Genomic DNA, 24,640 nt, shown 5'->3' with positions numbered 1-24,640 from the left:
CAGACTAAATATACGTGCAAATATGGGGATATCTGTTCCATTTTATTTACAGAATCTTTAGGTGGGCATATGTGTTTGGACGCATTACTTGGCAAAGCCATGTATGTTTGTGTAGGCTCATAAAAAAAACATGGTTTCAAGGATGTCATGCATTTTAGTTGGGCGTCCACCAGCCTTTTCCATGTTGCCATAGCGACAGTCGTCTTCTGCAAATGCATCAATTTTGCAGAAAGAGGCAGCGTGCACGCATACAGCAAAAGGCCGTTGGCAGGTCAGCGACATGTTTTTCTCCTTCATATTTGCACTCTGTGGGATTCGTCAGGAGTCATTAAAGTTGGCAGCAGAGACGTGACAGTGCTCGCTCCAGGGCGAGAGGCCTGACGTCATCTTGTGACCCTGGCAGTCAAGAGTGGTTAAAGAATCTGAACATTCAAGGCACACTTTACAGCCACAGGGTAAACCTCTCGCAGGGACTTCCAGGGTGACCCAGGAGTGAGGCCTTTCTCTTAAACAAGTCAGCCATCGCAACCAGGCAACAGCATGTAAATAAAATTAACACACATTTTCAGTTTAGCTTAACAAGTCCTCCATGCTAAACATTTTGAAACCAGTTAAGATGACTTAGGTAAGAAGTGAACTCGGCTCAGGCCGGCCTGCTTCAGCTGCTCATTGTGTATTGAGAACTGAAGCCCTGGGGGTGCAACAGTACAAGATGACCCTGTGAAATCAGCTGCTTTCCCTACATACTTGAGGGAAAGAGGCAAAGTTCACAGACGGATTCTGCAGAGGGGGATTTGATATTTTACGGTTGCAGCTCTGATGACCCGCGTATCATTCACCATGACACAACTTAACTCATTCATGGAACCGTCTCTTACACTCATTCCATCCTGCTGCTGCTCAGGTCCTTGAGGAATTCTCTTTGTAATTCAGGATTTGTTCCCCCTCTCCACAGGACATTGATCACGGGCATGGTCTCCGGCAGCATTGTGGCATTCAACATTGATTTCAATCGGTGGCACTACGAGCATCAGAACAGGTACTGAGCAGAAGAGCATCAAACCAATGCCTTAGCCATGCTGGAGGGCTGGAAAACAACCATGGTACCATCATTGGGTTTTTTTTCCGCATAAGCATGTGAAGAGGGTCTTTGGTGAACCACTACTGGGATGCTTTTTACTGCCGGTTTCAGCGAGACCAGCAGTAAAGTGAGCCTGTTCAGTTCAAACGGGGACTGGAAACAGGTTCAAAACACAATGTAGCTTTTAAGGTCTTGATTGAAACTGTGAACATTCAAAATGAGTGATTTTCTGTTGGAACATTTATATGTTTATACGGGGCGGGAAAAACATGTTCATTGATACTTTTATATGAAAAAAGAATCTAAATGGAAGATACGCATACACTGTTAGGTGAACCAGCTTGGCCGCAGTTTAAATCCCATCTAAATGTTTAAAATGTCTCCATTGCATCTCAGAGAATAGTTGGTTAGGTGTGTAGGCTTTTTGTTTGCTCATTGTTCGTGATCAGATGTTTGTGACTAAACAGAATTGTTGCATTATTTGTTGTGACAAAAGTAATTTAATCTGAATTTCAACCTGAGCACTTACTGAGGGATTATGAAATATGTACTGGAACAACTTTAAATGATGGTTCAGATGCTTCCAATAACAAATCCAGAGGCCAAAATCATGGAGGTTCTGGTGTGAAATGCTAAATATGCAAATTTGAAGTTTGCATTATGATTTTCTAAAAGATGCTACCTTGTCTGTAGTTCTAGAGCCACATTGTGCATTGACAGCAGCTAAAATAAGGGTTGTGTGTGTCACCATTTTTCCCCACAATAGTCCATCCGTACAAAAAAAAAAACATGTAATTTAACAGTGACCCTCACTGATGATGCTTCAAGATGTCTCCTGCATGGAGAAAGTAGCCACATGCATTGCTCAGGTGTGATTTTGGCACATTCTTCCACACAAAAAATCTTAAACTTTCTGCATCCACCCTGGTTTTGTCTTCAGCTTCCTGGTAGAAGGCAGCAGGTTTTTATCCAATTTATTCAGCACCAAACGCGGAAAAACAGCCCGACGCCATGGTGTATATTATAGCACGTGATTCCCATTTTGGCCCTTAGCAAAGTCTTCTAATACTAACTTCACTCTTCTGTCAAATCTCATGAGGAGCACCAGGTCATGGCAGGTTTATAGTGATTACGGCCCTAAAGGTGCTAACTGAAAGAGTTTCTTTTGTAACCAGCGTCTTTTGCAATGATGAGCTTGAGAGCTCTTTGGGACACGAGGCATCCTCAGAATTTAGCCATTTTTGCATCTCCCTTTCTTTGTGTTTGATATTTTCTTGATGTCATTACTCTACATGCAACAATTTCTGAACTCAATTGTGTTGATTGCTTATGGTGCAGATTACTTTGTCACAAACTGGTGACATTCTCATGCCAATAGCACCTTCAGAATCATGTTTGTGGGGAAAATGGTGACATGTTCAATCATTCAACTACAGTAAATCTACCCATTAGGTTTGATTTTGTAATTGTTTGCATCAAATGCATTTTTGTTTCAAACTTTATAAAGATGTGAATTGTTTAGCAGAAATTTGCAGCTGTGTTGTAAAAAAATAAATAAATGGTTAATTGCTTTTTCAGGAAAAGTGAATTTATTGTGTCACAATATTTAACATTTTATCTGTGCGGTCACAATTTATTAATGTAATCCACATTAATAAATTGCAATTAGCATGCTTAAGCACGCATGAGTGAGAAGGTGGAATTTTAGGGAAGAAGACTGTACAAGCTTTTTGTTTGTCTATACTGCCATCTACTGTCACACTGCGAGACTGCACAAAATGTGCCTAAATTACGTTTCGGAAACAGACGTTCTAGTCTTGATCTCCACATTTCTTCTCAGACTACACTAGAATTTTCCATCCACACATTATGGGACTATTTTCACATAAAACATTCATCCATGATCACATAACACTGCAATTTTTCTTTGAATGCCACTACTTCAACACAACTTTTGCAGCTACTAAAAGCAAACACATTCCAAAATCAGCCCATCAACATGCTGTCTTTGTGCTTTTTGGTTTAACACAAGTCAAAAACTGAACAGCCCTTTTACAACAAAAAAATTGTGATTTTACATTTCTAAAAATGTTCATACACATTTATGTACAAGTCTTAACCATAGTATCAGTAGTCTTCCACTGCAATAGCACATACCTGTAGCTGTGTAGCAGGTTAGAGGACAGGCGTGTCAAACGGAGGACAAAGGATGCTTTAAATACACATGCAGGTTAAATGTGAGGAAAGATCTTCTCACTTCATGTACAGCAGCCAGAAGATGTGGCTTATAGATCATTGAGTTAACTGTTTGAATCATGCTGCAATTAAAAAGTAATCATGAATCTTAAAATAACTGGAAGCACTATTGTTTTCCTGTGTTTCTTCAGTAGAAAAAAAAAGACAAAACTAATTGCCATTAAGACGTTAATTGCTGTCTGCAAACACCTGCAACACATTCTGACTGTTTCCAGCATTTGGAAGGAAAATGTTAAAGTACTGTGCTTATTGGGCAATAAACCTAATTGCACTTAAATCAAAATCTGCACAAAAAGAAGGCTGCACAACGCGGCACCAACATTCATCTGTATCACCCAAGCATACAGCTTCACCATTCATAGTCAAACATTGCTGTCCTCAATGCTGTAAGACATAAGCTACCAGATAGCAGGGCAAATTTTACCCCCACACCAAAATGTGCTCGGTCAGGGTTGTGGTACAATTTAGCAGCATTTGTCATTTTGTGTCTTTTCCAGGTAATGCACCAGGAGTCTGGAGTACTACAGTTAAATCCTGATACTATATGTAATGTGCCTGAACCCGCTGAACCAACCATTTGTATTTTCAGAATTATTAAGGTCTTTAGAGATTAAGGAAGCAGAAGTCATGTCTGCAGTACACAACAATGACCGCGGGAGGGCACTAGAATACTATTAATCAGTACTTGCTGATTAAGAAATAAGGCTTACGCAATTTGGCGACACATGAAAATATCTTCATAAACAGTTGCATGCTCAATAAGTTTTCAATAAACCTCATAGTAGATGAATTTTAAAAAATGGGTATACATTGAATATCAAGTCAGCACACTGAATTCAACCTTCACTCCACCCACTTCTCCATTAAATGCTGAACAGTGCTGTGGCCTCAAAATGGAGAGATTGGTGAACGCACGGTGTCTGCTGAACTTGGTGAATAGTCCTCAGACTCAGGGTTGGACTCAGACGGGGTGAAATTAGCACTGTGGGAGACACCAGCACCCACAGAGTGTGGGAGCTGAGGGACAAGCTTCACATCCTGGTTGCGTCTTCGTCTGAAAACTTGCCTCTCTTTATCAAGTGGCGTGGTCTGGGAAAGGGTGACATAGCATCTACCGTTACTCCAGTCTACAAGACAGCATTTGCTACACTACAGTGGCCTTGTGAAGAAATAAAACTCAAAGTTTCATGCTTCACATGCACCCTCAAATGCAGTAAATGTCCTCAGATATGGAATGGATTAAAAGCAAGAAAATACATGACCAGGCATAAGCAAATGGCGGCAGCACCAATTTAAGTCATGTTATGAACTAATGGGATTAATGTGGGGGAAAAAAAGGGTGAACAGTGATAAAGGGTGGGGGCGGGCAGAAACACTGGCTCAAAGACCTCAGAGGAAATGGGACTGCCAGCAATTTTCTATGGAAGCCCTGATAGTTAGCACTACACTGTACCATACCTTATCCAGTACATTCCTGGATGCTGGTTGTGGTTCAAAGAGCCTGACCGCTGCTGGGTAAAGTCCTGGTCCAGCTGAGCAGAAACAGATCAGCGCAATCCTGAGATTCACCTTGAACTCACCGCGTTACTGAGCGGACTCGAGCTAAAGCACACTGCTCAATGATGTGAAAGGAAAGAGGCGTCAAAATGGGTCGCTTTAATCTGACTATTTCAACCGTCACAAATATTTTGGAACCGTTACGGACTGCTTCAATTGCCTACAATCTAAAAATTATGAAACAGCAGTGCAACCAATCCAATTCCTCCATCACAAGTTGCTAAAAATGTATTCCTTTCTACAATACTTCAAACACCAGAATTTAAAGATTTCCATACAACAGTACTGACAGTCCGTTTTAAAAAAGGGTTGAATGGTCAGTAAATGAGAAACAAAGCATGGATGATGCAAGGTCAAAGATGGATGATTTGGCTGATTTTTTTGCTGCCTTTCAAGAGCGGCAACAAACGTCAACACAGAAATGCAGAAGTTATTTGCATGCAGAAGCAGCAGACAGATATGAAGCCCATTTAAAAAGCAGATGTTGTTGCCATTCAAAGGAGCTGTGATAAAGCAGAATCATCTAAAAGCACGACACAGCCTTCTGCTCCAGAGCCGCGCACGGTGTAAGAGCTTACCGTGATGACGGACACTCCTGCCGAGGTATTGCTGAGCTTGGGCCCTGTGTTGAAGTGCTTCTTGATCTTCCCAGCCACAGATAACTGGTTGTCATTTTCCGACACGCCATCATCCTGGGAAATGCAAACAAAAAGTCAGTGTCCAATCTGTTTACATGCATGTTCCCACCTAATTCTGCCATGCTGAACTCACATTGACCCATGGATGATCGAGCACCTGCATGGCTGTATATCTCTGATCCATCTCCACCTGTAGCATCCCAGTGATCAGAGCCTAGAAAACACAGCATGTTCGCTATAATCATGTTCTCCAAGACACCACAGGCATGAACCAATGATATAGTCACGGGGAGAATAATGGAATGAACTTCCAAGCTCCAACCTTGGCGCTGTCAGACACATTGTCCCAGTAAGGTTTCGGGAAATCGAGAAGGCCCTGCAAAATCTGCTGGAAGAGCGCTTCCTGGTCATCGCCGCTGCTGGACAAATGAATTCAGAGTCTTTTGTAAGTAATGATGTCAGTGTGGAGTCTTTGAGTGGTTCTTTTACGACACATGTGCGTACCCACGGAACGGAGGAAAGCCACAGAGCAGAATGTACGTAATCACACCAGCTGCCCAGATGTCAACCTTGAGGCCATATCTATGAAAGGTAGACATCATGTATTAGACTACACACATTTGAGAAGGAAAAAGGAGGAATCCGTGGAAAAAAGGAACCATGTGACTCACCCCGTCTCAGCAATGATCTCTGGTGCAACATAAGTGGGCGTGCCACACACCGTATGGAGAGGCCCGTTGACCACTGTAGCCAAGCCAAAGTCACCGAGCTTCAGTGATTTACTGCCATCTTGATGCTCATAAACCTGAGAAACAACAAGTTAACCTGAGGAAAAGCAGAACCAGCAGCTGCAGTCGCCAGTGAGGCAGGTTTAAAGCCGACCTTGATACCTTCAGGTAGAAAGAGAAAAGAGCATCTAAGCTCATTCAGTATAAAACAACATCTACTACTGCTGTTTTAAAATTAGAGCAGAAAAATTAGATCAGAAAAACTGGATAGAAGGCGAAACGTCTTCAAGAGAAACCCAGTCCAGTTGACATAGAAAACTACCTTGGATACAATGACCTGGATGATTGAGAATCTACACAGACATCAGAAAAACTGTAAATAAACACTAATTTAAAAAAAAAAAAGTTCCATTCACTTGTAAATTTCAGGTAACCTTTTAGGTTCAAATCCTCACTGATGGTGAAGGTTGCAGGACTCTTCAGGCTTTTATTTCTCACTCTAAGTTACTAATCATTCCAAGTTAATCATACTAATACTAATCATACTAAGTTCCATTCCCCCCTCTGCAGGGGGGTACTCACCAACAGGTTTTCTGGTTTTATGTCTCTGTGGACAATATTGAGGCTGTGCAGGTACTTGATGGCGCTGGCCAGGTTGAAGAGCATGCAGCTGGCATCTCGCTCTGTGTATTTGTTAGAGGAGATGATTGCGTCAAAGAGATCGCCGCCCTGGAGAAACAGCAGTGTTGCATGACTGACACAACCGGCATCACACCAATGTCTCCTGAAATTCTATGTTAAATACAAAGTACCTTTACTAACTCCATGATGAGGTAAAGCTCATTGTGAGCATCAATCTCTTCAATCAGAAGCACAATGTTGGGATGTTTCACACGTCGAAGGATGGATACTTCACTCTGGATCATGTGCTCCTGGACAATAGAGAGAAGTCAGTCAAACAACAACACAATGCTGGTTATGCAGAGGACACTTTAGTTTCACCAAATTCGTGCGAACATGAGCATGCCGACCTTTCCCCTGCATTTATTCTTGCTGATGACCTTCAGAGCATATTCTCTCCCTGTGGATCGCTCCACACACTCTCGGACGACGGCAAAGTTTCCGTCCCCCAAAGTCCTCCCAACTTTGTACCTCTCTGCTATGGAGACGGGGATGGGGGGGTGCTCATCCATCAGCTCCGCTGTGGAGTAACACGAGATAAGGTTGGGAAGGTAAAAATAGAAACGCGTCCAAAAATTGTGATTAGATCCTACCTTCACTGCCGGGACCATCGCCCTCATCCATGGAGCTGCAAACCTTCGTGGAGGCTAAAGAAAGTGAAGAACCACTGTGCTGGGATCCCTGAAGGGAAGAAAGAATTGTAGAGAGTGAAAATACTGATGCACTGGTCAGGAAATCAGGACTGAGGAAGAAAGATGTTAAGAGCCTCCTTATACCTTAAAGGAAACCCCGACTATGAAGACATTTAAGCCTTGTTAGATTGCTTTCAGGGCACAATTGTGTAGGTCCTGCCTGTTTGATTCCACACTAGGTGAAATACATTCACCTGAATGACTGGCAGTGAATTGCTAATAATAGCAAGCACAATTATGGCTGTGGCTATCATGCCTTTTCAATTCAAGGCTGAAAGCAACCAAAGTCAGGATGGCAGTGAGGGATCTAATGGATAACCTGGGAGGCCAGAGTGGGAGTTGTTTATGAGCACAGTGCATTCCCATCCCTACTGATGGGGAATCAGTCTGCTGCAAAGAGATGCTGGTCTGTCTACATGCACTTTCCCCACTCAGTCCATTTTCTATTGCCTGGAAACTGCGACTAATGTCACACCCTTATTTGCCTTTCGACTGGAAACTACACCCAAAAGTGGTGCAGAGCAGCATTTTGACCCACTGCAGTGTGAGTTGCAGAGCAAGAACAACTTTGGCAAAGTTGGCCCCAGAATGTAATGCACAATTAGGTATCATGGTGGACTAACAGAAAAAAACAGAATCTAGCTCTAAATTATTCAAAACCACAACACTATTAGTGTTTTTAATGCTTGTTTATAAATTGGGCCCCAAAAGCAATCCAATGTGGCTTAAATGTCTTCATAGTCGGGGTTCCCTTTAAATAACCCACAGCACTTGATGGTGATGTGGGACAATTTATGCTGATAAACCATGAGGGAAAAAAGCCCATCAAACCAACAGATCTATCAGGAGTTAACATGGAGAATAATCCTTTCATTACCCGCCGTCTTCTCAGGCTGGCTGGACTGGTGGGAGATGGACTGGGAGACTTTCCAGAGCGAGGAGTGGACAGCTGACTGCCTGCAGTGCCATTGGCTGTGGATAGAGTTTATTTGAGAGTAAGACTGGAGTGGTTGCTGGATGAGGAGCTAGATTATGGACTATGATTCCAGTTAGAGAATCAAGTTGCTTCTGTGAGAAGTGCGGAGGGATCCGACTGGGTTTTATACATTTTATTCTAAAATTGAGCTTGGAAAGGAGGCTTATAGCGTTACAGGTTCCAGAGGTGATGAACTTATAGTTGCTATCTAAGGTTGCATGCATATAGGCTTGTACATGTGCTAATATATTGTAAGTATATGCAGCTATAACTAAGGTTACAACTCATTTTTCTAAAAAAGACTATGTGCCACTGACTTGTTTGTCTTTCAGGACACACATGTACCTGAACTAGTGGATGATGGCGATTTACTCCTGCGAGACATTCCTCCACCTCGGGGAGAACCACGGCCCTGCAAAGAGGGGAGGCGGCCGTACGATGCAGACTTTGACACTCTGCATTCTGCAGAAAGAATAATAGCGGACCGTTATCAGCGAGTTATCTGTTGGACTGACGGTAATTATAAGGGTGCAGACAAAAAGAAGCTTCTTTTAAAACCAGGTGCACATAAAAGTCTCAGTATTGAGCAGTGTAACCGGTGGCTGTTTTTAGCAAAATCTCAGAGCCACAGATCATGAGAGAGATAACGGTGTTGTGCACATTCATCAAAATGAATCTAGGTCAGGAGAGAGAATAGCGATAATGGTGAGTCCATCTGTATTCAGTGGAAAATAAAATCTGTTTTAACCTTCTCACTAGGTAATACAAAGGACAAAAGCCTTCAAAGCTTTCCTCAACATGGGCCATGACGGGAATGATTCCAGCTCAGTTTTGCATCCATTCCATAAAACACTCACCATTTTCATCCAGGTTAAAGTCGTCCTGATAACGGAACTTCTCAGGTCCACAGGCAAAGAATATATCATCTTCTGCAAAGAAGTCCTGAAGACAGGTGACCTGTGGAGATAGAGGCTTTTGTGAACTCACTAGAGTGGCACCAGACAGACATCAGTAGCATCAAAAAGCCATTAAATATTAAAAATGAGCTCTCAGTCATTAAAAAGATCAGTATGACACATATTACCTCCTGAACCCTGGTCTAATGCCATTTATGAGGACTATAAACTATAGTCGTGTGTGTACATTTATGCATAAAAAAACTTTACCAAGGTTTTCTCAGTTCTGCCGTCCTAAAAACTCTAAAATATGATAACAATAAAACTAAATATGGATGTGGATTAAATGACATTTTGATGCTTTTGTTAAAATAGTCTCTGCATAAATTTGATGGCGGAGATTCACACAAATTACACATTACATTTCGGCCCAGATAACATGCGTTGGATGATGAAGCTGCTTCTGCTCCTGATGACTGTGCACGCAGCCTCATGAATAATTGAGAATGCTTATGGACAGTCCTGACCTTCTCCTCAAGGATAATAATGTGCTGAACTGAGGCTCCATCCAAAAGCTTTTTTTAATTAAAATGGTTTTTAGGATTAATTTACTAAAATCCTAAATTAGCCATTAGATTAAATATATTGTGCTAAATCATTGGAGTTGATGGATGAAAATAAGTTATAGTGAAGATAGTTAAAATCAGAATGATCTGATAAGGAGTCACAAGGAGCTTTAAGGGAACTAAAAACTTTAGAGAGCTGAACATCTAATGTGGACATACATTATTCATCGTCTTCTCATTATGGGGGAGAGAGTTCAGCAGGAGTCTAATGAGAGCACTTAAATACTTAGAGATCTCGGCCAGAAAAGGCCACCGCGACCGACCGTAGATTAAACACCACAACACCATCTTCCTTTAGTTATGACCAAAATCTCTCTTAATAAATACAGTTTCAAAAGGTTGGTAACAGAAGGGAAATTACTACAACTACTCCAAAGAGCCAAAGCATTAAAAACAGGGGGCTTAGCATTGTCTTTCTCTGAGCATCTCTGCCCCTCCCCACTGCTTCCAGGGGGAGGAGAGCTGCACAGCCATTTCCTAGGCAACCAGTCAAATCAGGGGGAGCATGGCTGAGTAATAATGAGGTGTCAGATCTGATGCGGAGCTGTGTCGAAGCTTTAGCTAACAACAGCGTCAACGTTCAGGTCTGTGGGAAAGAATTAAGGACCACCTGACATCAGGATTGAAAACATCTCATTCTGAGCAGAGAAGTTTCATCACCGAATCAAAACAGATGATTTTTGCCAAAGGCTAAAAACCATTAATCAATGGCCCATGTCCTCTTCACAGCAGCTGTGTCCAGAGTAGTGTGATAAAACATGCGCGTGCGTGTGTGGCTCACAGGTTTCATTATGGACAAGTTATTCATGATGTGTTGCTTTAATATACATGTACAAATTACAAATTTACCATCTTACTTGTAAACCTGGAAAGCATCAGTGTGATGCTTTTTATCGATTACTCATGTCTTCTGGCTCAGTGACACAGCAGCTTCCACCCCCAACAACACACACCCACGCACACGTGATCGATGTGTTTCTGTCAAAGCACTGATTTTTTTTAACCTGCAATTTCCAAAGACATTATCTAAAAAAAAAAAAAGAACTTGGCATGAGGTAGGTCAACACCATTAACATGAATTTAGAATTAAATGGTGAAAAACCAGATCTGTTCTCGTGGATAACTGGAGCTCTCCAGGGTTCTGAACCTCTAACTGGAGGAAAAGGGCCAGGGGAAGGCCTCTATATCATTTAGTCTTTTTCTAATACAGTTACAAGACATGGCACATGCAGAGTAAAATATATTATTGTACATCATATTTATGGTACTTTTTGTACATGACGTACAAAATTAGTGTGTTCTGACCTTAACACACACATGCCACATTTTCTTTAGATCTTATCTTCCACATAAGTGATGAAAAGGTGTATTTATTTTGTAAGCCAACAGTCTCAAATCAGGTTTGTTTTCAACAGCCAGTTCACAGCGGTCAGTGCTAAAGCAGCCAGACATCCCCTTTGATCACAGTAAGAGGTTTCAAAATGTCAGTTAATCGTTACTCCCGTTACTGGGGAAACGGCAGATGACACTTTTAAAATGTAGATAGAAAATGTGCGATAGGTCTCTTGAAATCAAGAAATATTATACATGTATTCCAATATTGCTGAACTGCAGGAGAAACTTAAATCATTTATAAAACATGTATTCTCAAGAGTGGAAACAGAACAGATACAGGCGCTCGCTATGTTAGCATATTTTTCAAAAAGATGTTGACGAGCGCGAAACCCACGATCGATGATCTAAGGTTCAGAAACTGCAGGACAAAGACAGACAGTCCAAGGATTGGGCATCGAATACATGATTCATCCTCCAGATCCACTAATAGAAAGATTTTAAAAATACCAGCATTCCGCATTATGCTGTGTAAAAAAAAAATCTTAGGAATCTTCCATCCAACCATCTGTTCACTGCCTTTTAAAAAAAGAATAAAGAGGAAAAAACACCTCAAAATCAAGAAATTTTAAAAATTAATACACACATTGAAAGACTTACAGTTAACATGAATATATAAAAACTGTCCTAGATAACCAGATTTGACACTTTCACAGTAGAAATAGACGATGGAACACGTTTCATGGCAAAGGGAATACTTTTTGCCACCTGGAGCTGTAACATGGCAACAACTACAAAAAAGTAGAGCACAAAGCTAAAGGCATACATGAATTATTACCTTTTTGCCAGATGGCACGAATAACTTCAAAACGGGGAATTAAAGCAATGATACCTGGCTGTGAGTGCTTGCAGAAATACAGTATATAAACACAAATCTTGATTCAACCAGCCTTTATGAGGGTTGGTGATGTGCAGCATCAGAACTGATATGTGAGCAGACTTGCACGTGCACCGTGGTCAGGCTGAACTTTCATCTTAACATATGAACCCTCACAACTACAGTCCCAACACCACTGCTGCACCAATGGGCTGCAGAGGCTGTTCCTTAGCAACCAGCCTGGGGAGAAAAATAAATACATATAAATAATGGGGGGGGGGGGGGGGGTGCAGTGGACAAAACCAGCAGGAGGGATGAAAAACTTTTGGATAAAGAAGGATGATCATGATCATCAAGATGGGGGGGGGGGGGGCACTATAATGAAGATGATCTACTCAACATTCAAAAATGTTTCACCAGGAATATGATACGGAGCCCTAAAAACCCACTTTGCTTCATACATTTAGCAAATATTCCCAGTTGATTTAAGGTTCACTCTGAGGAGATTCTTAAAGCCACAACTGCCTCAAAGTTCAAAAGCAGATTTCTGTCACCCCCCCCCCCCCCCCCCCCCCCCCCCCAAAGCCTTTAAATGGTCACCTTAAATAACCAAGTGTCATGAACAAGACAGGTTAAAAAAAATGCCATGAAGAGTCCAGCAAAAGCAGCTGGAGTGACAGTGCAGTGATGCACACAGGTCAGCGTTAACCACACCATAAACAGGGTACGAGCCACTTTATTCAGACACAAATGCAGCTGAACTGACATATGAAGCTTCTATTAAAGCAGGTTTGCCTCATGCCTATGATGCTGGATGTGACCTTGGTAACTATGATGAGTGAATATTCACCATTAAAGGTTAAGCCACCACCGTAGTGCCATGAGACCATGTACCATGAAAGCACTGTAACACATCAAAACAACGTGCCACACGTGTAGGCTTCCAAAAACATGCTAAGCACGAGAGAACCATTCAAGCAATTGGATTGGCCCCTGCTGAGCACCTACCAGCTTCCCGTCGACGGTGTACAGCCTCTTGACGGCTCCAGAATCCAGCTTGATGGCATCCGTGATATCAGTCAGGACCTGGTCGAACGAGTGTGCGGTCTTCTTGTTGAGCAGGATCCGGACGGCCTTGCGAGGCTTCACTCCACTGCGGATGATGGTCACCAGTTTGGGCTTGATGAAGTCTCTGCCGTCTTTGCCTTCTGGGCACACAGATTTGGCACTACCGAGAGAGCAGGGGTCACGGGTGGCCATGGCCATCCTGGCACCGACGGACCAGTTGGGATTTACATTCTTTGTGTAGTCCACCCTCTTATAGGGCTCAATGGAGGCGCAGACGTAGCTCTCACCTGCGAGAAATACAGACAAAATCCTATTTGCATTCACAAACACACAAATAATTCATTAGAAACTTTGCATGATTCTTACTCCTCACCCTCCACCAGCTGGTCTATGCTAGTGATCTTTGTCCGTCCATCAACGCTGTATATGGTCCGCACACCTTGTGGCAAGTTAACGTTATCAGACAAAGATAACGAGTAGCGCTTCCAAGCAGCCAAACCTCTCCTGAGAAATGGCGTACAAGATCCCTTTAAAGTACCGGTCACCATTACGGTAGAAATGGACCTTCTTGGCCTTCTTCTCGGAGATCAGGGCTTGTAACGTCCTGGTTCTGTACAGGCTGCAGTGAGCACTGTGTGTGGGGCTGGGGAGCCCATTCCCTCTGGAACCCCTCCGTGTGTACCTCTGAGCTTTGTCCCGCTCGTCAAAGTGCTCCAGCTCCATGATGGCGCAGCGCTGCAATACCCTGACATGAAATAAAACAAGAGGGAGGATATTTACTACAGGAATAAGATCTTGAACTTGTACCTGCATAAAACGAGAGGAATTAAGCTCACTGTCAGTGTAGTCTACACTCCAGATGCTGCCGCTCACACACACACACACAAACATACACACACACACACACAGATGGAGTAACACGTCACACCCATTTCATTCTCCACGTCTCATTAAAGCGTTACAGCAACTAAACACACATTTATCTGGACTGCACAGGAGGATGCGTCTTTTACGATATCCTGGCTGAATCCTCATTATAATGGCTTCAGGATTTGAATCCATTATCTGCTGCGTGGTCGTGCGCGATCGCGCTTACCTTTGAGGCGAGGACGGGACGGAGGCTGCAGGACGTCTGTCTGAACGCGCAACTTCTGTCGATGAATGATTCATACATCTGATGCCTCAGATGAACCAGGCGTCCCTTTGTTGGCCCTGAGGATGGAGAAGCCTGCCGGTGTGTGTGCGTGCGAGTGTGCGCGTGTTCACATGCAGAGAGGAGGCAGGGCTACCGCCGGTGTGCTCCCCCACCCTCCCCCGCCTCAGCGCGACCATTGCAGTGGTTTCATGCCGGCGTTCTGGCCGAACAGCAAAGCGCGACATTGCCCATGAATCCATCATGGACTCGCTTCAAAGAACCCCATTTAGACCGTAGGAGGCTGAAGATATCGACGCCATAATTGGCAGTGAATAAACTTTCTCTCCCTCTCTTTTCTCGTACAATTTAACCAGCAGAAGCTGGAATCGAACGCAGTCTAACGACGCGTCGTCACCTGCGGCGTCCACACAGGTGTGATAATTGTATTTGATTGACGCCGGTGTGGAGACGAAGGGGGTTCTGAGCAGCCCTGTGACGTCATCCACACAGGACCGATCGGATGTCACGTGGCCATGTAGGCGCTGCTTTTATTGTGAATCCGTACGTGTTCTTTATTATTGCAATTTAACAGTTTCTAAAAGTGTGAAAGGGTTTTGTTTTAGTCAGACTAGGGTTTGCAGATGTTTGTTTCAGGATAGTGCTGGTTTGACATCATCTTTTGTGAATTTTATGACTCACATCCTACAGCAGAAGATGGGGAGCTTTGACCTCTGACATGAAAAGCCTCCTCCAGCAGAGAGTCTGACCACCACATGCCCCAGACAAATCTGCTGCTCTCTGAGGGGCAGATGCTGCCAGCGTGCCAAGATCGATTTCTCTTGTGCTTCAGCTGGTGGAGTCTCCAGACACATTCACAGAACCAAAAAAATGTCCGTGACAGGTTTGAGATGGCATCTAAATTCCAGAGGATGCTTGGAATAAATTAAAATAAAACAAACTTGTATTAACAGCATAGAAATATATTTATTAAAGATATTTTTATAGTATTTATATGTCATTTTTAAAGCTCTGCACAGTTCAAACCATTTGATTGGTCAGTTGTTAAAATTCTGAGAAAGAAAACAGGTAATATGCATCTTTAAAGTCTTTCCTATTTGTATTTTAATCCACACGTATATTAAACATGACAGACTTTAGTGTATTGACTATCCCAGTACATGAAGCCCAGTTTAATGTAATTGCCTACTAACGACAGGTCGACGGTAGTGTGTAAGCAACAAAATGTTTTAATTTGACTCATATAATCTTAATCAGAGCATAATCAAAGTGCTGAAGTGAATTAATGTATCAAGATTAGATATCTTCTCATAAATAGTGTTTATAAATTAAATTCAAACTGATGGGATACAATCATTTAGGCTTTAAGGCATTGCTGAGGGAATGAGGCAGATTACTGGCTACTTGTCAGATTTCTCCACTTGTTTGCCTGGTTTTTCCTGGATCTTGTAGTCTTCTAAAAGGGCCTTTGCCGTCTGCTTGCCAGTCCGTTTCACCACAGCTTTGACACCCAGGTTGTCAACGTTGAAGGCAGTGATTCCAACATTAATGGCAGAGTTGACAGCGTGGTCTGTGGCTTGTCCTGCTGCTGCTCCGTACCTTCATCAGATGTCAGATTGGATGATAGATCGGGACAGGGGAAGGGGGGAGACAGAGCATTTGGGGGATCGATTAACAAGAAGGATTATGAGGTCATGCTCTACGCGACAAAGATTACACCCATGCATGTGCTCAGTTTGAAACCAAGTCATTTCTGGTAGGTAGAATGGGAAATTATATTCAGCTCAAATTGTGACATCCTAATCCCAATACAGTAATCTGCATCATTTTTTCCCCAATAAAAGCAACGAAAGAATTAATGACAGGCAGGATGATGTGTTTGGCTACACAGGGAAGAGCCAGTTAAAGAGACTTTAGTCATGCTTGTGATTAGTGATAGTTGAGTATAATCAGAGAAAATTACTTTTCTCCTCATTAGCTGGGTCAAAGGCCTTTTGAAGGCCCCTAAATCTGCAAAAGTAAAGTAGGAAAGTGAGACTATGTGGTTTTGTTATGCGTAATGCCTGAGATTTGCATGTAACACATATAAAACCTTCCCAACATGATCTACATTGTCTCTGTCCAGTCTTTTGGCCCTCACAGGAAGACTTACTTGTGTTTAACAGTGGTCACGGTCTCTGCTGCTACACTAGTGGTTATGTTCTTTGCTGCAACTTCCAAACCCGTCCAAACTGCTGCAAATCCTGGCCAAATGTGTCAAATAAAATTTGTTAAGCAAAGTTTAGCGCTCCTCTTCAACACTAAAACTGCAAACTGACTCTACCTTCTACTCCGCTGGCAGCCACAACCATGGCTCCGTCCATGTTAGAGCGTCCATCTTTGTCCTTCTTCATCGACTCTGGGATGAGCTTACCTCCGTGTTTTTTCACATGTGGCGCCAACTCCTTGCCCACGTGGCCAGCTATTGCACACACCCCATCCACTGATATGACAAAGCATTAGTAAATTACAGGGCTCAATGTGAAAGACTGCACCATTATAAACATGCTGACTGTGTCACCTAGAAACTGGCTGACTTTGACAGCTCCTCCTGTTGCCTGCTTGGCAACATGGAGGCTTTTGGTCACCGTGGGGCTGACGTGAGTGGGTTTATCTTCTGGAGTGATGTGTTCTCGGAGTTTGGATGCCCCTTTGTGGATGGCCACACCTGTATACTCTGCTCCTTTAACCAGGCCCCATTTAAGCCAGGACGCGCCTGTTAAGGATGCCAGGTTTGACAGACGATTCTTAAACATGCCACAGTAAAAATGGAAGCATATTTTTGGTGCAAGATCCAGTGTGACCTCACCTGTCAGAATCCCACTTGCCACCTTTTCACTCCACTCAGGTAGGTTCTTTTCCTCCTCTGTCTCCTCAGGTACCGTCTCCTCTGGCACCGTCTCCTCGGGTGTGGCAACAGACACTGATTGACTGAGATTAATACTTTCTGCAGCTTCATCTGGAGCCTGAAGATACAGACACATCAGTTAGCTACTGTAAAAATAAACCTAGACAACCTGGCCTGAAAATGAGACCCTACTCTCAGTCAAACTCTTTTAACCCTTCTTTCTTCTAGCCGAGCTGTCTCCATTCAGATGTTTGCCTTTGAGTAACCTTCAAACAAGAGCTCCAGTTGTTATTCTCTCTTTCTCATTACAGCACTCCTTTTGTTGTCCCCAAACACGGCGCCATTCTAAAATGTTTCAGAGCACAACCTCCCTTTATGCTGTGAGCATTGTATCTCCCGAAGACCCAGAACTCGAAACACTAATTCTGCAATAGGGAATTACATCCATCAGAGGTGGTAACTAGCTAACTGCCTCCGTCAGAAATGAGCTTGTTCTGCGTAGGTCTGACCCAGCAACTGTACCTGCATCACGGTCTTTGTCATTATGCTGAAAGTATAAGGTTGCCCTGCTTTGGCTGCAGGTAAGCGCATTAAGACTGATTAAATCTCCACTGCTGCCCATCTCAAATCCCCACAGTGCTGAGGCTGAAGGAACTTAAAGATGTGTGCCAGCAGAGGCACACCGGTGCTTTCACAACAGACAAAATTCTGGTTGAAACCTCTCAAGCAACAGCTACAGAGGTGCTGCATATTAATACTCTGGATTCTGCTTAAAAAACCCAAACAGCACACGAGATTAGACACAGCTGAACCATTTAGGCATTAACTCTTACCTTGGATTGTATCCCAGCACTAAATCTAAAAACTGTTTACGTGAATAGGGCACTCAGGTGGCTAATAAAAGTGTCTCTTGGCCGCAATGGCACAAGTGGCTTAGCCAAAAAGCCCACTACATGTTGGCTTTTTTGGGTTACAATGTTCAGGGGAATTCGCTCATCAAAGTTTAATGAAATGAAATGTTTAGTGCATGATTTTGATTGAACTATTCACTGAAACCGACCTGAACCCTGAAATCCGTCATCTGGGTGAGCAGGTCCTGGAACAGCCTTCTGTCTGCTGCAGGTAGCTCAGCGGAGAGCACAACCCCCAAATAATAGCCTGGGGCCGGCGCCATCATATCCGGAAACATGAACACCCCGGTGTTACACAGCAACACCGGAAAGGTTTTCATGAGAGGGTAGAGCCAGTCACACACCTGCCGGAAGGCAAATTAGGTTAAAATAAATAATTCTGATAGTAATATGGCAAATGTGATAATGCAATTCAAAAGTGGTGCTGCATATGGAGATTAAAACATTGCGTCCGCACAACATTTTCAGTGTATTTCATAGGGGGAAATTGGGAAGAGCTATATTAGATCTGATTAAAATCTGATTGAAAAAAAAAAACAAAATGAAAGATTCTTTCATTTCGCTTTGGGTGAAAAAGACTGATTGGTACAGCATAGCAGGCCGTCTAACGGAAAACAAACCGGACGACTGTCTCTTCCGACTTGTTTGTATCTAACTGGATTAAGGTCACACTGCGTGCAGGGTGTAGCTAATCACATGCACTCAATGGAAATGGCTGATGTCATCTTCTTTCAACATCACCCAGGAAAGTCCCTGATAATGATTCAAATCTCAGTCTTATGATCCTGCAGGGCAAACAATCATTTCAACAATGCAAACAAACCTGCTAAAAACGGCACACTCTGGACAGATTAGCCTGTCGTGAATAATGGGGACACGGATGCCTTGTGTAATTTGTAATCTTATCACTCGAAGCCTTTCTATGTGGTGGTTGATATAGCGTGCAAACAACGTCCGTACATGAGCTGAGGGCAAAGTGCCAAACATGGTGATTTATTTGTTTGCAGATGAGCACTTCAAACACATGTGGTGCACATGTTATTTAACTCTGCAGCTGATATTACCATGAACAGACCAAAGGAGTTTGTTTTGGGTTTTTTTTAACTATTGCACAGTGTTAGCGACAACGCTTTGGAGAGACTTCTGTTTCATTTATTGATTCATATGATCAGTAACATCCTACCTGCAGAAATGCTGGTGGTCGGTTGGGCATTCTGTCGGAGTGATCGCTAGTAAACCTCACAAGTCGCAGGTAGCCTGGGTATGACGGGGCACTCACTTGACCTTCAGGGGTGACAAAGAATATCTGGACACCACGAGGGATGTAAAGCAGCTCCTCTCCATCTTCAGACAAACTTTGGGGAGATGGCGTTGAGTTAGATGTATGGCTGAAGAACTCATTTCCAACCAGTGGCATTTCCCCTGTGTTTGTTCCGTATGAAATGGACAGGTGCCCGTCTGCAGCCTGAGGGGAGTACACTGGGGGCTGCTCAGCCAGACCCAACGGATGTCTGGTGGTTGAAGGACCTTTGGTGCTTCCTCCTACAGCTCCGGCTGGCTGGCTACTTGGGGACAGTAGGTTTGGTGGCACCGGCCTCTCCGGCATTGCTTTTGAGGGGAATGTTGGGTAGAGACTCTCTGCAGACATGTCAGGGGCACTTGGGTGAGAGACACCGCTCGCACCTGTTGCACCCACCTCCACGCTGGTCTCCAAACGAGCCAGACGAGTTGTAATGTTGTTCAGCGTCTCCTGCATCTTCTGCTGCATCTGTCTGGCTGATTCCCAGGAGCTACCAACGCATTCTTCCCCCCGAGAAGGCACAGAGATGGCTCTGAGAAGGTGCTGCCGCCCTCGTTTGTAGAGGCCCAGAGCCCGTGTCTTGTCCCCGGCTTCATCTGCGGTCAGTGCTTTATTAATGCACTCAAAAGCCCGGTCATAACCATCTTTGATCACCTCAAGTCTGGCATTGTCAAAGGCATCTTGTTTGGCTTGCTCCATTACCTATGGAATGAGACATTAAACGAATCTACAAGTTAAATACATTGCGCAATACTGGCATTTATAAGCAAAATTACTACTTTAAAAGTAGTGTAATAGTGTAATATAATATAGTGTATGGATTCTCTTTCCAGACAGTAACCTCAATTATGTCCGTATTTCTCGAATGACAAACTGAACAGTTCAAGACAGATTAAGTTTGTTTCGAAGAATACATCTTTGTTCACGACCTGACGCTAAAGTCCTTGTGTTACAGTCTAATTCGGAGTAATTATTCTGAGAGGGATTAAATCGAAATCATTCTGAGAACGCACGTATTGTTACGTAGTTAGCATTAGCTCACTTTAGCTAGGGGTAAGTGCGCTTACCCCACTGAACGACAGAACTCCGAGGTCAGTTTGCTGTGTTTTGGCTGCCAAACAAGATAGTTCGATGCCCCCTTTTAAAACAAATCTGGGAGTGCATTCAGCAACCGTCTCTAAATAAGGCTGTGTTCCGTTCGTGGTGGATAACGCCTCTCATAGCTCCCCAGCACTGTCTGTTAGAAGTTGTAGGACTTTAAACAGGATGTTTTCATGTTGAATTTCAAAATAAAATTCGCATAGCTTTATTTTATTAAAAGAAAAGCGGAAGCGCTGAAAGTTATCATACTGCAACTTGATCTGTTGTAATTTCACATTTTGACCGCCAGAGAACAGTCAATATTCATGTTAAAAGTCAACAGCAACTTACGATACTTTAAAACTTTAAAACTGCAACGCCTTATTAAACGAACTAATTATTCACAAGATTATACAATCACCTTATTGCAGTAGAAGATTATGAGGATTTTGTTCTATCTATCTATCTATAGCTGAAACCCTTTCAGCTGTCATAAGGCACACATTTAAACTCAGATTATGAAAGTAATTACAAATACACAGAGGGAGAAATGTTGTATTACGTTTGCCTATTTCTGCTCATGGGCCTAAGTGAAAATGAAAACAGAAAATAAAAATCAGCACTGCAAATCCTCTCACGAAATCATCCTTTTATCATCGTCCATATCCTAATTTATTCTTTTTAAGTGTTGTCAGTTCCTGCATCATGTCCTGTTTGTCTATGACCCTGAGGAAAGGCATGTGATAACCAAGAGCAGCGTCACCAATTTCCTGCTTTGGCAACTTCCTCAGCCAAGTTATCATGTTCATCCATTTCTTAAGAAAACAGGCCAAATGAATTCAACACACGCACATCTACAGATGTTTATGAAACATATGTTCAATTTTAATCCATGTGTCGGAGTGTATCATCGTGACAGGGACGATTACGGTATAACAAAACATCTCCTGTTTGAAACCAGGTCAGCTGTCCTGTCTTACTAATGGAAACCAGTCTGAATTACTGCAGACAGACATGTGTCTGTCCGACATGTGTCTGTCTGCTCAGGCCGAAAAATCTGTACATGGAAGTTAGACAATTGAGTCAGTTTTTCCTCCAGGCACCAGCGTTTTCTCCTCTAAGATGGAAAATGTTGCCACTCAGATGATCTTTTGTATATGTCTCAATGCTGTGTGCGGTCTCATGCTCAGAACTCACCTTTAATTCAAAGAGAAATTTAAAAACAAAGCAATCATGCAGCACATTTAATCAAGCACTGTTAATGGAACATTTCTGTTTATCCAGAGCTTCACTGAATATCAACTTCATGACCAAATTCACATTTTGATATTAGCATGAAAATGATCACATTTCGCGACTGTCATCATCATCATTAGTTACAGGAAGCTGAAGAACAAAGTTGCCTCCCACTGATAGATGAACGGAGCAGGACTGGGATCAGAGTCACCAGTAAAACTTTCCATGCCCTGTGATTTATGAGCAGAGACATCCTGCTCTCTTCTAAGTCCAGGACCCTTGACAGCTCATGTGACACGAGGCCGTGATATCTGGAAAAACACTCTGCCCTCACTTTTATAGCAGCATCTGTTTGAAAGTTTACTAAATATGGAAAGGGGAAGGGGGAAAGGGGGGTAAATGGTGGGGGTGAAACATGAAGGTAGTTTTAAAGTGCCCTCTATTACTGTTTTTTGGTTGTTGTTTTTAAATTGTCTCCAATAAATCACCCGGCCGTAAAAACCTCTTCGCCTGAAGCAATCGAGGACCACCTCCCCCCACGCCCCCACCTCCCCCCACGCCCCCACCTCCCCCCACGCCCCACCTTTGTTACCTGACGGCGCTGCGTGTATCAGCTTTTCACCTCCGGAGACTTTTGCAAATGACATCACATGCTTTTAACTTTGGTATGTTTCCCATAAACTCATGGAAGTACCGTAATTGAGCAGACATCGGAGTTTCCGTAGGAATTCCAAAATGAGGATGAAACCTTGGGTTTGATCTCTGCCTGTTTTCACATGCTCTGCACATACAGATCACTTCAGAGCTGCAGAACCAGAAGAATGGATTTATCAGATGGCCAAAAGCACACATATAGTCAGACATACCTCGTACATTTGTATTCTTTCTTTCAAGGACTGGAACTGCACAAACATAGAATCATCTCATTACTGCAATACTTGCTTCCATCTCATCCCAACAGCCACATTTCCAGCTTGAATCCGAAATGTTCCCTCGAGTCACGACAAAAACAACCCTCCCCTCAAATATAGTGTGTTTCTTCTGAGTGCCAGACCATCCTGAATCGTCTGGATGAGGGATTAGAATTTCAGTTTGAACGCAGCATCTTTATGTGATCCACCACCATATTCGGGGGGGCAAAAACCCCAATTGAGCCTTTTGTAATTATGGAGACATAAAAACCTCAGTGGTATGGTTTTCATTGTTAAATACGTGGCAGCGGAGTGTTTACATGCCGGTTTCAGCCCTTGCCTTAGCGCAGCACAGACAAAGAAATTCATCAACTCCATTTCTCATCTCAGCATTAAATGAAATAGCCTGTACAAGATTATAGTGATCTACGGTTGCTGTAACCACTCACCCGTGCACTGAGAAAATACTCCAATGGAAAGAGAAACATTTATTTGGAAGCATTTTGTCTCATGAAGTTAGTGAACATCTTGTAGTTAATCCTCTTCAAACTCTGCCGGCTGACGACTTCCAAAACGAGAGATATTAATACTAATGACATAATTTAGCTTTGAAACCAAAACCCGGTGAGGTTGATTCACGTTTATTAACATGTTTTCATGCACTTGGCCCCTGAATTTATGCAGCACTTGCAGCAGCTTGTAGAGAATCCCCCAAATACCTGTATTTTAAAATAGAATAGTTGAAATGAGCTTTCTCTCGCATGAGTGATTACAAGCACTGGTCCAAGTCAGCAGCTGTGCCGACCGGAAAACTACACCGTGAAAACAGGGAATCCCTTCCACGTGGCTCCTGACTCCCACAAAAAGGCATAAAGAAGTCCAACTGGCCACCAGCGAACTGATCCTCCAGGATCCAAGGAATAGTGTCTTCAAACTTCTGCACCAGATGTATATCATCTCAGTCTTCTTGGCAGATTGCCTAAAAACCAGCGTTCTATGTTTTTATGTACTGAACATTCTGTACATTTGGAATAAGCAAAATGAATGAAGAATAAACCCTGTCCCTGTAATCAAAACACATCTCTTTAATACATAATATTGCAGATTTTCCAAGCCATGACTCAAGCCGAGAGCTAAGCTCAATAAATGTCCAGTTAAAATACAACGTTATGACACCGCTGGCCAATAAAAGTGTTCACAGGGATGGTAAAAGAAGAATGTTCAGTTTAAGATCATACCAGAACTCCTTGAGACCACAGAGAAAGTAAAACAACGTCATGCAGCTCATGTCAAAATCAGCAAGACATAATGCCATTTTTGTTCTGTGCAGGAAAAAGTCAAACAAACTGACGCACTACCTTGAAAGAGGAAACACTGAGAATCACATTTCATCATCATTCTCTAAAATCCACATTCCCGTGGTAGATAAACTATTTTTTTTCAGTGTTATAGATCCCTGGTTGGCCCACACATCAAGCATCTCTCTGCAGCTTCTTAGAAAAATAGTTTAATTCAACACCAAAAACCATTTATCTCTATTTAATGTGCTTTTATTTTATTTATATTACTCTGCTTATTTACTTCTAGTAAACACCATTTTGTTCATCATGAAATTCAGCAGACATTAATAGAATTTTCTCCATAATAAATGTACTGTGAGTCTAGTGAAATGTAATTATTGTATAAACTTTATAAATCCAGTTGATGCTTGTAAGCAGCATGAAGCCCCTTTTTTAATGTCAGCAATTTAAAAG

At 42.8% G+C, this 24,640-nt stretch overlaps 3 protein-coding genes and 1 long non-coding RNA gene across 8 annotated transcripts in view; 2 read left to right on the top strand and 2 right to left on the bottom strand.

Moving 5' to 3' along the window:
* The window catches only part of LOC130534511 (neurobeachin-like), a 116,553-nt gene extending 113,889 nt beyond the window's left edge, over positions 1-2,664 (top strand). For all 3 annotated transcript variants that reach the window (XM_057048673.1, XM_057048672.1, XM_057048674.1), the window contains one exon: positions 956-2,664. In XM_057048673.1, the coding sequence (XP_056904653.1) occupies positions 956-1,046 (91 nt within the window). In that variant the 3' untranslated portion in view covers positions 1,047-2,664. The remainder of the gene's footprint in view (positions 1-955) is intronic.
* On the bottom strand, positions 2,648-14,719 carry dclk1b (doublecortin-like kinase 1b). The gene is given in 18 exon segments (XM_057048677.1): positions 2,648-4,426; positions 4,796-4,869; positions 5,473-5,586; positions 5,666-5,746; positions 5,855-5,951; positions 6,037-6,114; positions 6,204-6,337; positions 6,843-6,989; positions 7,073-7,192; positions 7,292-7,461; positions 7,535-7,622; positions 8,511-8,605; positions 8,955-9,071; positions 9,467-9,566; positions 13,349-13,695; positions 13,782-13,879; positions 13,881-14,153; positions 14,505-14,719. Coding segments are annotated over 18 exon segments (2,265 nt in total). The 5' UTR covers positions 14,579-14,719; the 3' UTR covers positions 2,648-4,368.
* Positions 14,720-14,970: 251 nt separating this feature from the next.
* On the top strand, positions 14,971-15,628 carry LOC130534515 (uncharacterized). The gene is made up of 2 exons (XR_008952919.1): positions 14,971-15,104; positions 15,252-15,628. It is a non-coding gene; the product is annotated as an uncharacterized LOC130534515 (long non-coding RNA).
* Positions 15,629-15,769: 141 nt separating this feature from the next.
* On the bottom strand, positions 15,770-20,929 carry spartb (spartin b). 3 transcript variants are annotated; one of them, XM_057048680.1, is made up of 9 exons: positions 20,727-20,929; positions 19,543-20,361; positions 18,509-18,703; positions 17,410-17,566; positions 17,122-17,316; positions 16,885-17,043; positions 16,714-16,804; positions 16,525-16,571; positions 15,770-16,160 (listed from the first exon to the last, which is right to left on the bottom strand). In XM_057048680.1, exons 2-9 carry the CDS (start codon positions 20,356-20,358, stop codon positions 16,054-16,056), a joined length of 1,767 nt encoding a protein of 588 aa, XP_056904660.1. In that variant the 5' UTR covers positions 20,359-20,361; positions 20,727-20,929; the 3' UTR covers positions 15,770-16,053. The 3 variants fall into 3 exon arrangements, with proteins under 3 accessions (XP_056904660.1, XP_056904658.1, XP_056904659.1); XM_057048678.1 differs by lacking the exon at positions 16,525-16,571; XM_057048679.1 differs by lacking the exon at positions 16,525-16,571 and having other exon boundaries at positions 20,702-20,926.
* Positions 20,930-24,640: the final 3,711 nt, after the last annotated feature.

This window comes from Takifugu flavidus, chromosome 12, assembly GCF_003711565.1.
Source record: "Takifugu flavidus isolate HTHZ2018 chromosome 12, ASM371156v2, whole genome shotgun sequence".
Lineage (NCBI taxonomy): Eukaryota > Metazoa > Chordata > Actinopteri > Tetraodontiformes > Tetraodontidae > Takifugu > Takifugu flavidus.
Note: the sequence above shows the minus strand (reverse complement) of the source record. Positions and strands in the feature narration are given on the sequence as shown.

What these genes read in the sequence shown, in the direction of transcription:
- spartb (XM_057048678.1), bottom strand. Translation starts at nt 20,358, where the DNA reads ATGGAGCAAGCCAAACAAGATGCCTTTGACAATGCCAGACTTGAGGTG. An exon ending in GACCACCAGCATTTCTGCAG is followed by an intron (nt 18,704 to 19,542) that starts GTAGGATGTTAC and finishes GCCTTCCGGCAG; the next exon opens with GTGTGTGACTGGCTCTACCC. An exon ending in CAAAGTCAGCCAGTTTCTAG is followed by an intron (nt 17,044 to 17,121) that starts GTGACACAGTCA and finishes TTGTCATATCAG; the next exon opens with TGGATGGGGTGTGTGCAATA.